Source organism: Uloborus diversus, chromosome 4 (genome assembly GCF_026930045.1).
Source record: "Uloborus diversus isolate 005 chromosome 4, Udiv.v.3.1, whole genome shotgun sequence".
Classification (NCBI taxonomy): domain Eukaryota; kingdom Metazoa; phylum Arthropoda; class Arachnida; order Araneae; family Uloboridae; genus Uloborus; species Uloborus diversus.
The window spans coordinates 49,740,549-49,761,725 of NC_072734.1; the positions used below are offsets into that span (position 1 = coordinate 49,740,549).

The following is a 21,177-nucleotide window of genomic DNA, read 5'->3' on the forward strand; positions in this document are numbered from 1 at the left end:
TACGCTGCATAAATTAGATAAAATGCTTCTTTTTCATTTTAATTGTCTATCATTAGTTTATTTATAGAATACCTATAGTTATTTTAGTAGATAAAGTATTTATTTTACACTTTAACTGTCTCTCATTAGTTAATTTATAGAATAACTAGTTAAAGTGTTAAATTAGTAACATATTACACACTTTAACGGACACAATCAGTTATTTATAGAATAATTAGATATTCTATAAAATAACTGCATTGCATAATTTAACGGTAACATCAATAACAGCTTTTAAACGTCTGGGAATAGATTTCTTTGCTTTTTCTTTCTTTTTTATGCAATTTCTGAATAAGTACTCAACCGTTCCTTGATTCTTACTGTTTCTAGTTCACTTTTCGATTTATTGCTGTACTTTAGTAATCTATCCTCCAGATTTCTGTAAATATGTCACTTTAAGTTGAAATCTGTCGACTGAGAAGATAATTCTAAGCCTAAGGACAATTTTAGAGGCATCAGACGCAAATGTTGAAAACCGTGTGCTTCTTATCATTATCTTGATAGAAAACAAAGTTGTTTCAGATAACCAAATTTTGGGCTAATAGTTTACAATTGTTTTTAAAAACATTTAAATGAGCTGCATGATTCATTATTTAAACAAAAAATTCCAAACTAACAAGTCCTGATGCTGATATGCACCCTCACACAAAAACACCTTCACCGTCCTGATTAACTGATCCAACTAAGTTCTTAAGATTAAATTCCTCATTTTTTCTTCTCCTTACAATTTTACAACAATTTAACCAAAAATGTTGAATTTATTTTCATCCGTAAGTAAGACGCTATTTCAAAATGCTTTGAATCTGTTTATCATTGATTTTGCGACGGAAAGCCTAAGCTTTCCGTTTTTCGCCAGAACAAGAAAATTTCTGCTGGAAGAGGTCCCATTTAATCTAGCTAATCTTAGAACTTTGCGAACAATTTTAGGAGAAAACTAAACGTAAAATTTTTCATTGAATTCTGCAGAAACTTTTGCAGCACTCTAATGTGTATTTCTCTTAAATGTTTTAATTTTAAATTTCCGATCACGCTTTGTTAACTTTGCCGGTTAACCTTTTTTTTTACCTTGTTTTCGATCCAATTCCTTTCTTAAAACGCATTTTATCAAGAATTTCACGATGGAATGGTGTACATTAATTACTTTAGAGACATTTTAAGCCAATTTACCAATACTGCGAGGGAATAAAATCTAACTTCGAACGCAAAAACAACAGTATAAAACAACAAACTTAGTTTGTTGTTTTTTACGAATACCAGCCATTTAAAAATAACAACTAGAATATCAGGAAAAGAATAAACAAAAAGTTAAAGCCAAATGACTTTACATAGTCAACACAATACTAAAATAATAAAAAAATGACATGTGATGATTTTAATCATGAATTTATTCGAAAATATTTCAGTGTCCGATGACTTTTGTGGCGTATTGTTTCTCTGTCTCTTTGTTTTTTTGACAAATTTCAAAAATAAAATCAGCCAATATTTTGAAAAAAACTAGTGGGTTTTTTTAGAATGGCACAAATTGATGCGGAAAAAAATTGAAATTTATCTTCGAATTCAGTTTTGCGCTATTTTGGTTTACTACAACATTTCAAGTTGCACGAACACTTTTGGGAGCCACTGTTCAGTTACGTTATCATTAAGCCTTGTGCCTGCAATGCGTTTTTGTTCTAACTATTTTTTTTAGTGGCATAAAATGTTTCATAGAAAACGTTTGGAGCATATTTGGAGCGTTTTCCACGAGCAGTGGAGCAGCGAAGGGGAGGTTCTCGGGGTGAAAACACCCCCCAGAGCCATTGGTTTTAGCACACATGCAAATTCTAATACAGTAGTTTATGCCTATGAAAGGGCTGTTTGGATCAAAAAATCCCCTTCAGAGTGTATTTTTCATCAAAAAATCCCCTTCAGAAGGTATTTTTGATCAAAAAATCTCTCCAGTAGGTATTTTTGATCAAAAAACCCCCTTCAGAAAGTTTTTTTTTTAATCAAAAAACTCCTTCCAGAGGGTATTTCTGATTAAAAAGAAAAACCCCTCCAGAAGATATTTCTGGCTGCGCTAGTGGCTGCTACTATTATTCTATACTAAACGTTTTTACATTTGAAAGAAGTAATTATGCAACAAAAATTATTACTTCCTCCGTTTGAATGAATGACATCAACGAATTTTGCGTCCGTCTCGTCCAATCTAGCTTCTCTTTCTGCATCTTGGAAATATGGACCAGCCGGATCTAAACCTATTACATAATAAAAAAGGAAAAAAAAAAGAAAATGTATAAAAACTAACGCAACTTATAGATTGATTTTTTGTATTATCCAGTATCCTGACAAAATGATGCGTATACCTGTGAAGTAAAAGAAAAATTTCATGATTAGGGATTTGACCCACACTTTGACTTTCCTTTACATTACATTTTATTTAGCTTCTATGCTCCGGAACATATTAAGTTATTATTATATTGCATTAAAATTAAGAACATTGATAACTTTGCTACATTAAGTAAATCATAAGAAAAAATAGAGAAAAATTCATGATTAAAATACAATTTTGGTGAAACATAAATACAATATTACTGCCATTAGTGAGGGCGCTTTAACCAGAACGCCATAGCGAAGACGTTTCACTTTCACGGAATTTCTGACACCGATTTGACTTTTTTTTGCAAAAATTTTGATAACCGTCAGCGTGCTCCCCCCCCCCCCCCCCACCCATAGTAACTCTATACCTCCCAACATTGGAACCTAACAGTTGATAAATACTAACCTAAGAATACACTAGTAGGAGATAGAAAAACGTATAAGCAGTTTTAAGAGATTTTGGATAAAATACTGACATATGTCAAAAATTAAGCAATAGAAATGAACTGATATGAAAACCAACCCGGTTTACAAAGAAACACATACAACATAAGGAGGAATGAAAAAACATAGATATTTTAAAGAACGTAAAAGCATCTTTCAATGTTTGATAAATTTAAAAAAGAAAATAATATAATTAAACCAGTTACATAATGTAAGGAAACTTTTTAAGTCATTACATAGTTACCTTTCAGCTTCTTTCATTAGATATACATTTAAAAAAAAAAAAAAAACGTTAAAAGCTAACAGTAAATCGGAATGTTTAAAAACTGTACAATTAGTCTTAAAAACCTTCATGCCACTATGAAAAACTGCTAAAACAAAAAAATGTTCACACATTTTTCCAATTATTTAAAAAAGAAGCGTTGAGAACTTTTAATCACAAAAAATATTTCTTTTTACACACCTGTAATTCTGCCCAAATTTGGAATCCTTTCTCCAATCCATCCAGCTATCTGGCCCCCTAAGCTATGTCCAATGATATGAATATCATCAGGATTTAGTCCTTTATGATTCTGTAAAAAAAATATTAAAATGTATGCCCTCAGCATCACTTATTTCATATAATTCAAACATCAACAGACAAAGAATGCAGTGCCGTTAGCTCAGAGTTCAGAGGCATCCCGATGGGAGGTGAAGGAGGTTAAGGGAGGTAGGTCACTGTGACCTTCCAAAAATTTCCTTAACCAGCAAATTTTGTCTAACGGTTCTGTTTCCTTTTTAAATCCCCCCCCCCCCTTAATTCGAATGTCACCTGATACCTGATAGATGTATATGTATAGGCATGTGTGTTTCATAATTTGTAAAATTTAGTTTAATTTGGTAAATTAAGAATTTCTCCATCCCAAAATTTAACTACAAGACGCCCCTGTTAGTCTTTTGTAGTTTCGAGTCTTAAAATAGAACATTGTGATTTTTTTCGTTAGATTTATTGTCTTGCAAAAAAATAACGAAAGAAGAGCACAAAATCAATTTGTTTACTGTAAATGTATCGATCGTTGAGAACCGATGGAAGTAATAATGAAAAAAAGCTATTTCAACTGATGCATAAAATATAAAAGAATTATATTTGGTTTGTGTAACAAGAAAGTTGTTCGCTTGTCGTTCAGTTTGTCGATCTGTCTCATGCCTCTATATGCCTTAAGGGGGTATACGTAAATGATTTCACATGCAGCAAATTTGGCCCCTCCTTCCTTCGTCGCAAAGTATCACACTTTCTCTTACCCCTCCCCTAGGTTCAAAACGTAATGAATGATTACTTCACAATGTTTTTCGTAAGCAAATTGTTATAAAAATACGTGGTACTTCTCCTTACCCCTCGTCACAATTCCTAAACTCCCTTCCCTCTCAAAGCGTGAAATCCTTTGTGAATGATTCCTGATAACTTTCATTCTAACTTGGATTTTTTTTTATTCGAAAGATTTCATTTCAGTTTGAAATTTACTGAAAAGAAACATCCGACTCAGTAGGATTTTCTTTCATAACGCCTGATTCGATGACAGTATTCCACAGAAAAACCCCTCAATTTTTGTCATGAAAACTTTTCTCGCTAACCAATATTTTCCTGAAATAATAATCATTCGAGTTTAAAATAAAAGCAAAGTAGTACTTGTGCAAGCATACTTGTCTCCTGTGGTGTCTAGGGAAATAAATCTTAACAGAAGGGTCCCATGTTCGATGCTAGCAGGTCGAGGATCGTCCGTTTTCGCTAACGGTGAATGGGGCACGTTAAATATACCTTGGTCACAAATATTTATTTTTTTTGCAGTTCAATAAGTTATTTTCATTCCATTTGAAAGCTACGCTAGTTCTTAAAAAGTGTTAAATTTTGGTTCAGAAATCAAGAAATATTTTAAAATGTCTCGAACACTTACTACATGTAAATTTAGTAGTTTCGCAACCTGCGCACCAACAGCTCGGGCATTCGCAACTGCTTGATAGTAAGGAGGTTTGTTATTTTCTGACCAGTTGACAATAATCACATTGAACAGTCCGTTTTTCATGAACTCATCTTTCATTATCTAGAAAAGAAGATGCACTAAATATTTCTTCAGAGTTGAAGTGTTACCTACATGACTTTAAATTGATATATGCGCCAGTGTTATAAATTTTGCAATAAAAACTTAAGCAAATAAAATATTTAAAAAAAATGCATATACTACAATGATATTGTTACTGCGTGAAAGATATTTTAATAATTGGTTTATCTTTTGATTCTCTTGTTTTTTGGTTTGCTTCTATATTTTCTACACTAACTCTTTTATTTCTTTTTACCCCGAGCACATTTCACCATCAAAAATATAGACCTCGGCTAGACATTGTAATATAGAGCTAGTCTAGGTGTCTAAATAACCTTAGGCCTAGGAGTTTAAATAGCCGCCATAAGAGATAATTTGAAGAAAAGAAAAATCTATGACTTGAAACATATTCTGGAGCAGTTTCTCGTTCGTAGTTTATGGCCTATTAGTCTTTAAAAAAAATAATAAGTCGTCATACACAATGTAGTGAGGATATTTCCAAAGCAAAACACTATTCTGTAGCATTTTTATCCAGTTTAAAAATTTTGTTTTGCATTTTGACAATATAGTAACAACAAATATCTTTTACTTTTTAAATGCAACATAATTTCAATAGAATTAGTTTGTTTTTGTTGGCGTGTCCGTCATAAACTACTACGGAAAGTTTGTTGCCATTGCCGCGAAAGTTTGGACTTCTTTATTAACAGATACGACAACACAAGAAAGATTCACACAGCACCTAGAGAGATTAAATAACACCCAGGGCAGCGGCGGGAATCGAATCCGCAACCTCCGGCATGTGAAGCGAAGCTTCTACCATAGAGTAACGGAGTCCCCAATTGAAGTAGTTTAATTATTATTATTATTATTATTATTATCTTGAAAAAAGGTAAATAGTATTATACTGAACTTTTCCCTTTTATGAAATACTAGTGGTACCCGCACGGCTTTGTCCGTAATAGAAATATTAAAAGGTCTTTTGGTTCGCCTGTATATTTACAAATAATGTATGGTGAATTTTCTCGCCAATTGGCTTGTGCTCATGTTACGGTTCCACGTTATGATAATTTCGTAATTTACTCGTCCATCTTATGATAATTTTGTTCTTAAAATTGGAATAGAAGAAAACCACATCGAATTTTCGAAAAATTGCTTCGAGGTGCACACCCCATGCTGCAAACTAACTTTGTGCTAAATTTCATGAAAATCGGCCGAACGGTCTAGGCGCTATGCGCATCACAGAGATCCAGACTTTCAGCTTTATTATTAGTAAAGATAACAAGGTTTCTTTGAATACTGAAACACATATTTGTATTTTACATTTTCTTCTTACCCTATAACTATTTTCAAACTAGTATTGCTGTTTTCTGTAATACTAAATCGGTCTCAATAATAATATTTAATTATTTCACGATATTCGAAGGAAAATGAATACGTCTCTGCACTGGGAAACGTAAACAAGATATTACATAAATATTTTGTATCGACGTTTTTTTAGATCAGAATTTCATGAAATGGTACAATATCTTCAATGTAAATAATGATACAACTGTGAAAATCAAGAGAAAAGGAGAAAACTTCCTCAGTTAAAACCAGACGCAACACAAATTACTTACAAATCCAGGTCCGCTTTTCCCTAGATTAATTCTGTATCCATGAATGATCACTTTTGTGGGGAAACTAGAGTTGAGAGCTGCATCGGCTATGGATTCATTAGTCATAGTCACTATTTGGGGTGTGTCTGGGTTCGACGGCGTGTAGATGTTGAACTTCGTTTTTAGTTCAGATGTAGGAGATGCGCTTACAGGACGATGAACAGCATGATAGAATGGTGGTCCGGTGTAAAAGCAGCCTAAATCGTCAATGCATTTGTTGTGAAACAAACCTATAAAAAATGGACGGCATAATAGAACAGTGGTCCAATGCAAAAACAACCTAAATCGTCTATTCACCTGTTGTAAAACAAAGATTTCCAAAAGGGTTTACTAAATTATATTTTGCATCATGGATTATGTGGCCAGCTATTTTTATTTTCATGCATCTGTTCTAAAGTGCCCACGGTAGAAATTTTTATGAAGCCCATTGGCTCAGTGCACTCCCACGCCACAGGTCGGGGTTCTATTCCGGGGTCGGGCGTGGTTGACTCAGCCGTTCATCCTCTCAGTGGGTAGATAAAATGAGTAACAAGGGTACTTGGGAACCAAACACTGGGGGTTCCGCGTTAGGCTGACCACCTAACCGAAACATCTGCCTTACACCCCAGAGCCCCTGGTCAGGAAAACTGAGTTGTGAACAGTAGGCCTTGACCCTCACGGAATGTCGTGCCACAGGGTTTGAGTTTAGCAATTTTTATGCATATATGAAGTGGATGAAGCAGCGCACATGAAAATTACTCTTGTTACGAAATGGTAGAACCAATAAATGCTAGAAGATATTCTTTTACTGCAGTCCTGGGCATAAGAGCTTCCAAAGAGGACATCAAATATGCAGTTTTATGAGAAAACCTTGCTTTTTCTTACAGCAAAGAGTTTGAAAATTGATTGCTTTAAAATGAAATGAGACATTTTGTATATTTTGGGCGTATATGATCTTACTTCAGAACAAGATATAAGTCTAAGTGATTTTAATTGAAAAGTACTTGTGTAAAAACGGTCTAACACTTTTTACTAAATTATTATTTGCGTTACACTTTGAATTTATAATACTATCTAACAGTTGGTGTTCTATAGATTTTTTTGTTATAAAAAGAGAGAAAATAATTCTTTATCTGCTATATATAAAAACAAAAGGCCATAAATTGTTAGGTTTTACATACTCGAAAGTCATCCAACAAATTTTGCTGGTAATTTTGCTTTGTTCTCATTAATACCTGGATTGTTCAGATACCGACGGGAAGTAAGTACAATAGGGTGGTTAGAGAAAAACCCCACGAGACGAGCAAACCAGGGATGAATTTTATGGCATTTGATTTTGTTTCCTAGCATGAAATTGCAATTGTTTTATACTGTAAAGCAAAATTTCAAGTACACTAACTCATTTATATACTTTTTATTCAGATTTTATTGAAAGAAAAATTACCTGATCATTTAATACATTAGGATTTCTTAAATCTTCGAATAGTTAACTTAAGTATAAGTCATTTTACGCTTAAAAATGAGTAATCTTTCAAAAAAGTCTGATAAAAGTGATACGCTACAATGTAGCAACAATACTATAGTGTAATCTTCTGAAAGTTATGAGTTACTCTGTACCAATTATATCAGTTAAATTACTCCAGAACGTTGGAGGCAGCAATGTTACCACCGATTTTATAGAGATTTGATGGAGTAAGGCCACATCAACTTTTTTTTTACCGTGTATTGTTACACACATAGACACATAAACACACATACACACACACACGGCGTTTTCGATGAAATTACATATTAGCAGAGAATTTTTAAATGCTTTTGCTTACCTTGTCGAGGTTTGCGAACGTATTGAAAAACATCAGTTTTACCTGATGCTTCATGTAAAACGAATAACGACGCAATGATGGAAACAAAGATATGAACCATACTTCTAATAACATAAAGCAATTGTTTTTTTTTTTTTTTGAGCTTACATAATATTTATAAGTATTAGTTTTTAGTTAATAGATGTTTCATTTAGTTCATACTGATTAATGACCGAAACATGATCGTTAGAGACAATGATCCCAAGGCTGAATGAACTCTGTCAAAGTTAGTCATGTTTCTCTCCCTACTTTCTGGAGAAAGGAAAATTGTTCTCTGCGGTATCTTTGTTTGTTGTTTCTTTATCTCAAGAAATAGAGATTTTAGCAGAGCTAAGTCCATGGTTCTCTTAAAAGGGCTGGATATTTCTCATGCCCGCAGGAAAATATAATGGAGGAAAACAGTTGAGAATACGTAGTTGAAAAAGTTGCATTTAAAGAAAGGAACACTTGAAAACGTTTACCCTGCTTTTAAATCTCGGTTTAACGTACTGATATTTTTTTTTTATTTTAGAAACAACGGATTTCGAAATTCTGATGTAGTCATTATTAGTTTATTTTGTCGATAGTTGAAAATGCATAATTTAAACTAAATAACTTATCTTTCTTCTTTTTTGCATAAAGAATTTTGTTCTTTATTTTTTCTTAGTTGCATCGTCACCAACGTCTTAATGGTTTATATCATAATTTCAAATATGCTCGATTAGGTTTTGATTAAAAGTTTTTCACTTTTGCATTATTTCCTGCTTTACCGTAACAGAAATAGAGCAGACGGTTGAACTGCCCATGTGCGAAAGCATTTTATAACTTTCAACAGCTTAAAACAAAATGAATGTGGTAACTTATAAAAAAAAATCAGTTACATATCTCTAAAATTTAGAAAGATATCGGTGATTTAATGAGTTGAATTTCAATTATTCTCTGATAGGGGACGAATCGTAAAGGATTGGTCGCAAATAATCTGTTTTTGTCAGGAGCTACTGCAGGTATTTACTAATTTACTACTGCAAAATCGCAAGCGTTCTTGCGATTCTTCTTCTATCCGACAATAAATAAGATGCGGTTCATTAAATCACCGATATCTTTCTAAACTTTAGAGATATTCAAGTATGTATCTGTTGTCGTGAGTTGTTAAATTCATTTCGTTACAACATTTTGAAAGTTATAAACTGTTATCTCTTACACTAGCGCAGTGAGAAGTTAGCTGCTTTAAATATTCATATTTCATCGAATTTTCAAAAATATTTGTTCAAATTTTTAGTATAACAATTGTCTTGTAGGTTATTAAGTTTTCGAAAAGTTTGCTAAGCTAGTACGGAATTTTCCGCGTGTTATGAGCCAAAACATGCGAACAAAATTGATATTTTGAAAACAAATGATTTTTTTTTTGGGGGGGGGGGATATAAATGGTAAGTCACGAAAATTATTGTATAAGCAAACAAATGTCAGAAACTGACAGATTTGTTCATGTTATTTATGAGGAAGAATAACCAAAAAAGATTTTTGTTTACTTCATTTTTTCGATGGTCACCTAAACGCAAGGGCGATATAATTTTTAATGGAAAAATACAGCTCAAGTTTACTTTTTATGTGATAATAGTTGTATAACAATTTGTCTCTTATTTTTTGAAAAATTTGGAAAATGTGAATTTTTGAGTGAAATAAATGAGCTGTAGTATAGTTCGGATATGCTCATAGTTTTTCTTTCCCATGAAGGAAAAAGTGTTACACACACCATTAAAAAAGGCCCTTTATAAAAAAAATAATAATGGGCGAATTGCTAGATTCCACTCACAGTAAGAGAAGAGGATATAAAATACGTAAAAGCGTGTTTGAATTATTAAATATTGATGCTGCAAACATTTCCAATTTTGCAAACAGATAAAGAGATGACAATCAATTTTCTATAGTGTCATAAAACACAATATTGAAAGGCTGTTTTAAAGATTGAAGCTTGTTTTTATTTTAAGCTGATTTGGAAAATCAGTTTAAAATGTAAAAATTTGCTTCTTATGAAAAAGGAAGCACTTTGCATTGGTCTCCGAACGTGTTTTTCTTTCAATTTGATTTTCTGCACTAAAGATAGAGGTAGTAGGCAAAGCAAAAGTAGCAATAATTTTAAAGTACTGATATGGCATAAAAATACAATTTATTAAGTTTCATTTTCATTTACACAATAGGGAACATCATCACTTGTCTGAAGGAAATACAATTTTTCTTCGTCTGTGTTTTCCGGCTTTTCAGCGTGAAATCCCATCACTGCAACAGGTGAGTTTTCTTCCGTACATTCTCCTCTTCTAAACCGCGAGTAGCTGCTGCACTGTACTGCCAAAAACTGACAGTAATTTATAGAAGCTAAGAAATATTCAACGGCTCGACTATGTGAGCATGAATTTACAAGAAATTTAGTCGTAGCTGAAACGGGAGAAAGTATGAATGTATTAAATTCAGAAGTATGTTTAAACAATATTTAAACAAGGCACTAATGTGATACAAATTTTGAGTTCTATTTCAATGTTTTGTGTACTTACAATTTATTACACCTTGAGACGCATTTAAAGCTCTGTATACGCATCCTGGTTGGTTTCTTCCACCATTAGGAAAAAAATCTACGTGGCCAATTGGGTCATCAATTCCATACCCTTTTAAACAAGAATAAATAAGTAAAAAGTACACAGATGATTACCAATCTAAGTGTTGAAGAACATTTTCATGATTTTTTTTGCTTTGATATTTTTATATGTTGCGTAAAGAAAGAAAGAAAAAAAAGCAGGGTTTTTTTTTTCAATCTTTTGTTTTATTTAGTGGATATGATGAACAGTAATGAAAATCAAAGAAAAACTTTTTAAATTTTATTAAATATTTTTTATTTTTTTTGCATGCAATTCCGCACTATTGGACAAATTTATTACCCGCATGAGAAGAACAGTATTTTTTCAAGAATAAGATTTGAAGGAAAAAAAAGAAACTCTAATTTCAGTTCAATCGATATTTTTAGCGAAAATAATGTGAAATTATTTTAAAAACGTAATATTATTAAGTTATTCAACAAAAGTAGTTGATTAATTTATAAAGAATAGCACACAGAAAGGATGTTGAGGTCATCAGAAATTGAAATCCACTTTGTCTTCCCCAAAATAAAATGAAATAAGCAATTTCGAGTTCAAAGTAACACATTAATCCAACTAAACTGAAAAGCACAATTTAATATTTTTAGCCCGCCCATGACTTTGATCATAAGAGTTTGTTATTTAGGTATTTTATCCACAAGATAGAACACTATTTTAGGTATTTAATATGGTGCCAAAATTTAATTATTCTTTCCTTAAACTTCATTGTCATATTTAAGCTTAAAAAATAAGTTTAATAGACAAATACTATTTTTTGGAGACATCTTGAAAAAATATTGCCTCTCTTAAATTTCTATTAGTAATCTAACTGAAACAGCAGTGCTTAGTATTTACTTTCGCTGTCATTTATTTGGAAACAGGGGTGTAGATTATTAGGTTTCATAGAATTTCCCTTAAAATTTTAATCATTGCATATAAGACATTATAATTGTAGTATAATACTAATTCTAAAACATATTTTGAAAAGTATTTACCACCAACAATGGTATCCCCTCCGTTGGAGTGAATGATGTCAACAAAATCTGCATCAGTTGTATCTAATCTGACTTCATTTTCCGCATCCTGAAAGTAAGGACCAGCTGGATCTAAACCTGTTAAATCAAGACATCAATGAGAAAAAAATATTTATACTAGATATCGTCTCCGAGTTGAAATCATAGTCGGACTGTGTTTTGGGTAAAGGAGTTGGACCCAGAGTCTGTTATTTTTTCTACAACTCCTCAGCTCTGATTTGTAGCCGCGACATTATAGTTAGCGCCGTCGCATGAAAAATGTTTAAAGCCAAAAGAGCGATTGCGTGCCAAAACGCGACAACTTCCCAGCCAAACTAGTCACCTGACCTGGGAAATATCGGGTGTCAAGCTTATTTCATTGAGACATTTGCTGTCACTCCCCTCCATTAGTATTCCTTCTCAATGATATTTGCTCTAGTTTCCATCTTGAAAGGTTAAGTCGACAACTGACAATAGTTCGACAGGGATATGTTCAATTTTGAACGTAATCCGCATTGTTTTATGAATAAAAACTTTGTAATTGATTTTCAAGTTGTCATAAGTTATAACTGGTACAAGAGCTAGCTGTTATGAAGCCGCAAAAGAAACTCACGGAGGCTTCACGTTCACCATCTCCGGTGAATACTTGTTCATTTTGTAATTTTTGCACGTTACAACCAAGTATGTACTAGGGCTAGAAGGCACTGGAACAATGTTTCGGAATTACTTCGTTGTGATTTTTTTCTCTTTTTACATACATTTGACTTTATGTAAAATGAGTTACTTAATTTTTTTCCTGTGTTTCAGTTTATCATTAGAGTGGACTCTCTCTATCTGATACCTCCCTAATGCAGAGGCGGATTTACCATGTCGCAACAGTCGCAATTGGGAGCGGCCCCCATGACTCCCTGAGCCTCCAAGGGGACACAAAAACGCACACGATGAATGTTTTATATAATTCCGTGATAGGACTAAGGGACCCCCAAAAATACATTGTGACGAGTCCCCAAAATTAAATCCGCTATTGACATTGTGAAAATTCTGATGAGCACATTTTGATGATGATCCTGGTGAATTCATAGGTATTATCCGGTATTCCTTCATAATTAGGCTTGCCAGATTTACGAAATATTCAACCGGGACACTGGGATCCCCCCCCCCCTGCGTCGCGAGTATTTCGAAAGGGTACACACCATTGGCCATTTTTAGGGAGTTTTAGATGATAGTTCATTCTCTCAATGCTGCAATATAAATAAATGGTAACTAACTATGAATCTAAACCAGGGATGGTAATACATAAAGCAGATAAATTTAAGCGTTTGATTTCCTACGGGTAATATGTATAAGTTATTTTAGTAAAAAAGAACACTTTGAATGAGGAAGAAGAATTTGAGTAATATTCATGTATATTTTTCATTGGCTATGACCTTTTATAGAAAGTCTTTTTTTGGTTATAATCTTGATGCAAAAATCCTCACAAGCCAATCCAATATTAATTTTACAAGTCAATGTTACAAATGAAAAAGTAATTATCCTAAATAAACCTTCACAGAGTTAATTTTAAAGATTTTTTCGCCCAACTATAAATCAAAATTATTTTTTACCTGGACGTAAAACAAACCGGCCGGACACCGGGATATTATCTAAAAATCCGGACTGTCCCAGTTAAACCGGGAGGTCTTGCTAGTCTATCAACAAAAACTCCCTCCCCTTTAAAATATTCTTAACACTTTTGTTCCCTCCCTATCGCAGAGGTTCTCAAACTTTTCCGAATCGCGGTAACCTTTGAAGAATTACATTCTTCTTACGGCACCCTGTCTATTCTACTATATACATTTATATGGATACTATGGACATTTCGCGGCACCATTTGCATCTTCCTGCGGCACCTACTGCGGCACCCCAGGCCGTGGCACCCAGTTTGAGAACCATTGCCCTAAAGAGAGAATTTAATGTACATGCAAGTCATTTCCATTTCTGATTTTTTTTATCGTTACCCTGTAAATGTCTGTTATTACGCAAGTGTACCATATTCTTGCAGTTTGCTATAACACAAAATCAAATGATCTGGCATTAGAAAATTAATTAATGCCTTCCTTGTTTTCTTAGTTTCAAAAAAGTTAAGTTGACAGTTCAGTAGCGCCATCTATGAATGACATGTAAAAACAATAATAAGTCTGAAAGTTTTTCTTTCAAAAATGAGGTATCAGTAATTCATGGATTCTGAAACTTTTTCAAGTTCTACCCTTTGAAAAATTGCATTCTAGTCATACATATCTATCCTATTCATCTCTCTCTCTCTCTCTCTCTCTATATATATATATATATATATATATATATATATATATATATATATATAAAATTAAGCAAACAGAATTACAAACATTAAACAAATTATAAATAACAAATGATGATAAAAAGGAAAATGCAAACAGCTATTAAGTAGGAATAGAAAAAGAGTGAATCCAGAGCTCATCAGCCGTGGAGGATTCATTAATTATGGTCAAAAGACCAAAATTTTAACTATAAACTAGAAGAGAATGCTTAAGCTCCAGTACATGTAATATAGAGTAACAATGGGCAAACGCACCACTTGCTAAGCTAAAAACAATAAACTAGAGCTCAAACCTAAAACTAAAAGCAGGGGGTTTCGCCTCGACTAATTAGGAAAACAAGTTCCGATAATTAGCCTTCCACGGGACAGTACCTGCTAATAACAAAATTGTCTTACCTTGAAATCCGATGAATATATATATATATATATATATATATATATATATATATATATATATATATATATATATATATATATATATATGTATATAATATATATATATATATATATATATATATATATATATATATATATATATATATATATATATATATATATATATATATATATATATATATATATATATATATATATATATATATATATATATATATATATATATATATATATATATATATATATATATATATATATATATATATATATATATATATATATATATATATATATATATATATATATATATATATATATATATATATATATATATATATAAACAGAGCGAGAGAGAAAGAGAGAGAGAGATAATCAGTATGTTAATAATGTTTGCATTATGCAGTAACAAAGGTCATTACTAATAAGGCCTTTTCAAGTTTCTTTGTATAAATTAACGACTCTACCCCCCCCCCTTTTTTTTTACTTTTACAGAAGTAAAGTATCTGAAACCAAATGAAATTTTGATGAATAATCTTCATTATTTTTTTGCTGTATTATGCCTCACAATTTGCTACTATGACCACTTCGCGGCACCCTTTGCCTGAACCTCATCACCCACTTTGGAAACCCCTCCGCAGCGTGACATACTGGCACGTGACACATGCCGGAGAAATAACCTTAAGTGGGTGTTCGTCGAATAGGGAAACTAATCCACTAATGGATAACTACTGGTTGACAGAATTCTTTAGAAAACAATGAATAATATAAATTTTTGGAAGAAAGAAATACTAAGATTAATGTAAACGAATGAAAAACTTTATAAGTTGCAGTGCAAAATTCATTATTTAATCACGGTGGCGTTACACTTATTCGCAAATATGGGTACTTGAGTATACACCAGTTCATTGAAAATAAAACAGTTTTGCAAATAAATCCTTGATCAATAAGCATTTACAAAATAACAGAAATAAAATAGAAAACAAGAACTCTAAACATATAAATTACTAAAGTATAAAATAAAATGAAAAAAGAAATTTAATTAAACATTTAGTTTTATAATCAACCAGAAAAATAGTTCGGAAAGGAAACTTATGATTTCACCAAAATCATTATTTAGTCATTGTTTTTCGCTCTCTTTGAAAATATTTATTTCTCATTCTTTTTTCTTACCAGTGACGTCAAAACATTCAGCTGGCTCAGCGAGTTGAAAGAAAGTTTGTTTTCTTCATTAACTAGGAGAAATCATCTATACGATTGCTTCTCAACCTTTTTTCCTTTACGGCACACTTAGTAGTTGGCTTGCGGAACAATGAACTACATTTTATATGTCAGTATGAACAATGCTTTCATCATTACCCAGCCAAGACAAGAACGAGAAAAAATCAACGTTTCCATAAGGATATAACAATTAATCTTTTAAATACGTAAAATATTTGTTAAATATTTCAGTTTCTTTAGGAATTGAATTGAAGTTCATAATGAATTTTAGTGCTCACTGCGGCCACAAAGTCCGAAACTCGACAAGTCTGGGCATGATATTTGATCTTTAAAAATGTCAGTGCTAAGAATATCATGCCATCTTTAAAATGGAAGAGTAACAGGTATTGCGTAACGTAAAGAGAGATTTTAGGTACGCTGTTTACTAACATCCAATATGTGCTCATAGGTACTTGGCTAAACCGTATTATTAGGGAGGGGTTGCACCTGAGGACGATAGCTTTTTCTTGTGCTTTGTAAGAAAGTTCCTTGCTGATGCGTCAGTAACGGATCACGAACCCAATCATATTGTTCTATGCCAGTCAACTAGAAGTAATGATGAAACTTTAATCATAACACCACAAATTGATTTAAAAATTGAAATTCGATTTTTTTTTGCATTCCGTATGGACTCTTCAACATTCCCCGTCATTGCAACTGCTCCATCACTGCAAGCGCATGTGCAGTTGTAACATTGGACCCTGTTGCCTTTTACTTATTTAGCTGTAACGCTGAACATTTCATCGCCAATTGGAAGCTGAGAAAGTTTTTTTAGAAAGTATAAGATCTTGAATGCCGTATTCATTAGCAAGGGTAGTTCTCTTTTAATGTTTGTTGATTCATCAACTTGAAACAAAAATTTACCAGCTATTTGTGGTTTTTAAACCATTTTTTTTTTAAAATTTCACCCGTCATCTCATTAATTTGATGCCTGATAACATTGTCTAGAATTGTCACTCTAAGCACCTCATTCATTCCATCGGAATCTATTGTTCCCCGTATGATTTCTTAACACGCTGGTAAAAATAAATGTTACGCCATTGGTATGCAGTTTTAAATGCAATTTGGCAATTAATTAAACTAGCAAGATTATATCTAAACTTTTGCGTAGGTAAAATACATCTCTATGCAGTAAGTTACTGCTCCTAAGCCAGAGCTAAGGCATAAATACATGATGAGATGAGATCTGCCTCTAACGCGGTTATTCCCTATTCCAGATTGATGAGTTGAACAAGGTGAAACTGTAGTTTCTGGATGATATAACCGGACTGTCGGCATATTGAATGTAAAACTCATTTCTTCTCTTCCTTTTTCTACAACTTCAAAAATACCGAAGCACACCTAGGAACTTTTTGCGGCACACCAGTGTGCCCGGGAACACCGGTTGAGAAGCACTGTTCTATATAATTTAAAGTAAGTTTTAGTGGAAGGTTAGTAAATATACATTTATTTTGCTGACAATTGAACATCATCTAAGTGCTTGAAAGAAGGGACTTCAGAGTTTCATTAATATTCTAAACCTACCTGTTATTCTGCCTAAGAGGGGAATTCTTTCTCCTACCCATCCAGCCATCTGACCACCGAGGCTATGCCCAATCACATGCATATTCTGAGGCTCAAATCCTCTGTTCGCCTGAAAACATCATTGAGCAAAGAACTCATGATCGCGGATGAAATACATGCATATTTTTATGTTTGTAAAAACATTTTCCGATTCATTACATTATGTCAAATACTATCAGCAGCGCGGTGGCAAAAGTTATTGTTTCAAGCTTCTATAAAAATTAATTATTTTACAACCTATTTAGGTGTGAAACTTCAAAAACAATATGCTCTTTCGTGGCACACATAAATACACCATATTATAGTAAAAAACATCGCAGATCAAATTAAAAAATCACATCGGAGTAAAAAGCATCACAGAGTACGGTAAAAAAAATACAGGTCCCATTAAAAATTCACAGATCACAGTAAAATACACGATAGCTTGCAGTAAAAACATCAGCTAACAGTAAAAGAATCGGAAATCGTAGTAAAAAGCATCAAAGATCACAATAAAAATATCACAAGCTCCGAAAATTCACAAGATCTAGGCAAGAAAACTAAAAACATGTAACTAACAATTCGTCGCTAAAAAGACGAATGGGCGTATTTCACTTTTAAGCATTTTGCAGAAAACCGATTAAAAGATTTCCAGTTTTCAGTATCGCTGGAGAACAGCCATCAGTGTGAGGAACTGTAACATTTTTACTCTTTATTGTAGAGCCCATTGGTCATATTATAAAATTGACTTTGGATATTTCTGTGGTAGTCACAACTCATTTTTCAAATTTTTTGAGATACGCCCATTTGTCTTTTTAGCGACAAAATGAGGCAGTGGGCAAAGAGATGTAAGTGGACATTTTCCAGTTTCAAGTAAAACGAGGTTAAAGTTCCGGTTCTAGATATTCTCGCATTGAAAGGTTTTTATAAATCATGCAGTATAATGGCACCTATTAGGACTACTAGTACTATCTCTAGCATCAAGACAGAGGAGAGATTTACCTACCATTTGCACTGGATGCCTCCAAATTTTTAATTTTGGCGCTTACATCCTTTTGTTTCTCACTGCCTCAGTTGTCAAAATTTATCCACTAGAAAGAAGCTACTACTGTAGTTGGTCAGTAAATAATGTTTAAAAATTAAAAGCTATTCATCGATAATCTTTACTTAGGAACAAATTCTTAAAAAATTGGTGTTAAAGTCATCGGATGCTGCAAACTCGACAGCAGCAGTATCAGACGACGGATGCTGTTGCTTAAAAGTGGCATTACACACCATTAAGTGCACGAATCATTTCATATTATGTTCATTTAATACTCTTATCCGTTTCATTGAAATATATTTTGTTCGTCAACTTTTTACGTTGATGCTTAGGCTGCAAAACTGAAACCAACAGGTTTCAAAACACGTCTGAGGAAAAAAGTTCTTGATTAACAAATTTGCATCAATTAAAATTTTTAGTGGGAACAACTTTTGAAATTTTTAAGGGATGCTAAAACTGTTATTCAGACGTCCGTCGTAACAAAACTTCAACCAGACTTTTTTAATGCATTTAAACAAAACTTACCACATGGAAGTTCAGTAGTTTCGCTACTTGAGCGCCAACTACACGAGCATTAGCAACTGCTTGATAATATGGAGATTTGTTGTTCTCCGTCCAATTAACAATGATAACATTGTACTGTCCTTCTCTAAGCAATTCATCTTTTATCATCTGCAGAAAATGAATTTTAAGTCAACTTTTCATGCATCGTAAACGCAAGAGAAGATTAAAATGGAGCAAAACAAAAATACGACATAAATCAGAAACGAATTACTGGTCTAGTTGATTAACTGTTTCATAGATGGTGCTCCTAAGAGCAGTTTTCCTTCAGATTTTGTGAAGCTCCATCTATAAAACAATTTACTACCTAGAGCAGTAATTCGTCCACTACACTAATACTATAAACTTACAAATCTTGCATCATTTTCGTTGAGATCTGTGTTGTATCCGTGAATGATAACTTTCGTCGGGTAGTTGGCGTCTAAAATAGTATTGGAGATGGATTCATTACTTGCATTCAGAATTTGAGGAATTTCCGGATTTGCTGGAGTGTAAATGTTGAATTTTGTTCTCAAATCCGAAGTTGGTGACACACTTATGGGGCGATGAATGGGGTGATAAAATGGTGGACCTGTATAGAAACATCCTAGGTCTTCAATGCATTTATTTTGAAATAATCCTAAAAATATATAAAAAAATTCAAATAAAAATGGCTAACCGTTGAGCTGATGCATTCCGTTATGCAGTACAGAATCTAATGTTATATAATAAGATTTATGCACATCGTCCTTTTAGAACAACACCAAGACATCTAATCCCAAGAATAACACTAAGATATCCTACTCTTGTTTTGAGGCAACGATATAGATATTAGGTTTGGAAAGAACTGTCAACAATTGCAACAATTTTGAGTGAAAAAATACAACAGATAAATGGGATAAAAACAAGCACTCCCAAAATTTATTCCCAGATAAATCTTTTTCAAATTCATTGGAAACTTTTAGTTTATACCGTCAGGTTACATCATGATTGCACATAAAAAACATAAACGTTTAAAAAAAACCCTAATTTTAGAACGTAATGCTCTAAAACATAGTGGTTTTATTTTAAAAATGAGAAACATCATATTCGAGGAGATACTTTGAGTAAAGGAAATAAATGTGTCTTATAGTATTAACAGAGGTGTCTATCCCGTCAAGCGTGATGGAACCCCCCCTCAAATTCTACGGATCACCCCAGAACTACAGTTCTCAAAATTAGATTAAAACCACTTTTCAATTAACCCCCTTAAAATTTCAATGTCTGTCTCATTTGCCCACCTCGTGGACACCATGACATCTAACAGTAATCCTCTTACAATACGTATTAACACATTATCAAGGTCAGTAAGTTTTGCAAGCATGTAAAGATTTAAACACAATCAAGAGTTTGATAAGGAATGAGAGAATACGTTGAAGGATTTTATAAAAATTATACATTAAACTAAATAAATAATGAAACAAAATTATATAGTTGACAAAAATAAAGTAAAATGTGCACCCTAATAGAACTATCTCGTGAATCACAGGTGACAAAAAACAAATTTGTTGTCGATAAAACTTTTAAGTATTTTATATGCAAAATTAAAATTCTCAGCTTGAAACTTTCATTTTACAAGTAAAGTTGAAAGTGTCAAAAAGTTAAAATGTCAAATTAAAAACAAAAAATCTTACCATTCACAGGATTATTCCGATAAAATGCGTCGAATTTCTCAAAACTGAGAGCTAGAATGAGTGATGCGGAAGCAAAAGCTAGAATGGCAGGAAGTCGCTCCATGATCCTAATGTGATGAAAGTCTTTCTTCCGCGTTTTAGTATAAATAACCTACCAGTTATACTTCGTCAATGTCGAAAACTTGACCTACATGACGATACGGGCAGATCAATTCATTTCTTATTTTTATAAAGACCATTCCTAGACGATATTTATTATTTTACCTATTGGTATTTGATTTCGATAACACTTCCAATAGTGGAATATAATAACGAAAAAAAAGAATTATATATATATATATATGTGTGTGTGTGTGTGTGTGTG

At 32.7% G+C, this 21,177-nt stretch overlaps 2 protein-coding genes across 2 annotated transcripts in view; both read right to left on the reverse strand.

The window, feature by feature from the left end:
- LOC129220560 (pancreatic lipase-related protein 2-like) overlaps positions 1-6,634 on the reverse strand; it is a 56,956-nt gene extending 50,322 nt beyond the window's left edge. Inside the window, exons 1-4 of the mRNA XM_054854990.1 lie at positions 6,530-6,634; positions 4,770-4,916; positions 3,302-3,410; positions 2,172-2,273 (exon numbers count right to left, since the gene is read on the reverse strand). Coding sequence (XP_054710965.1) covers positions 2,172-2,273; positions 3,302-3,410; positions 4,770-4,916; positions 6,530-6,634 — 463 coding nt within the window. The remainder of the gene's footprint in view (positions 1-2,171; positions 2,274-3,301; positions 3,411-4,769; positions 4,917-6,529) is intronic.
- A 500-nt stretch (positions 6,635-7,134) lies between these two features.
- LOC129220561 (pancreatic triacylglycerol lipase-like) lies at positions 7,135-20,916 on the reverse strand. Its single transcript, XM_054854991.1, has 6 exons — positions 20,814-20,916; positions 19,512-19,732; positions 19,126-19,272; positions 17,541-17,649; positions 12,011-12,127; positions 7,135-7,181 (listed from the first exon to the last, which is right to left on the reverse strand). The coding sequence occupies exons 1-6, from the start codon at positions 20,914-20,916 to the stop codon at positions 7,135-7,137; spliced, it is 744 nt and encodes a 247-aa protein (XP_054710966.1).
- Positions 20,917-21,177: the final 261 nt, after the last annotated feature.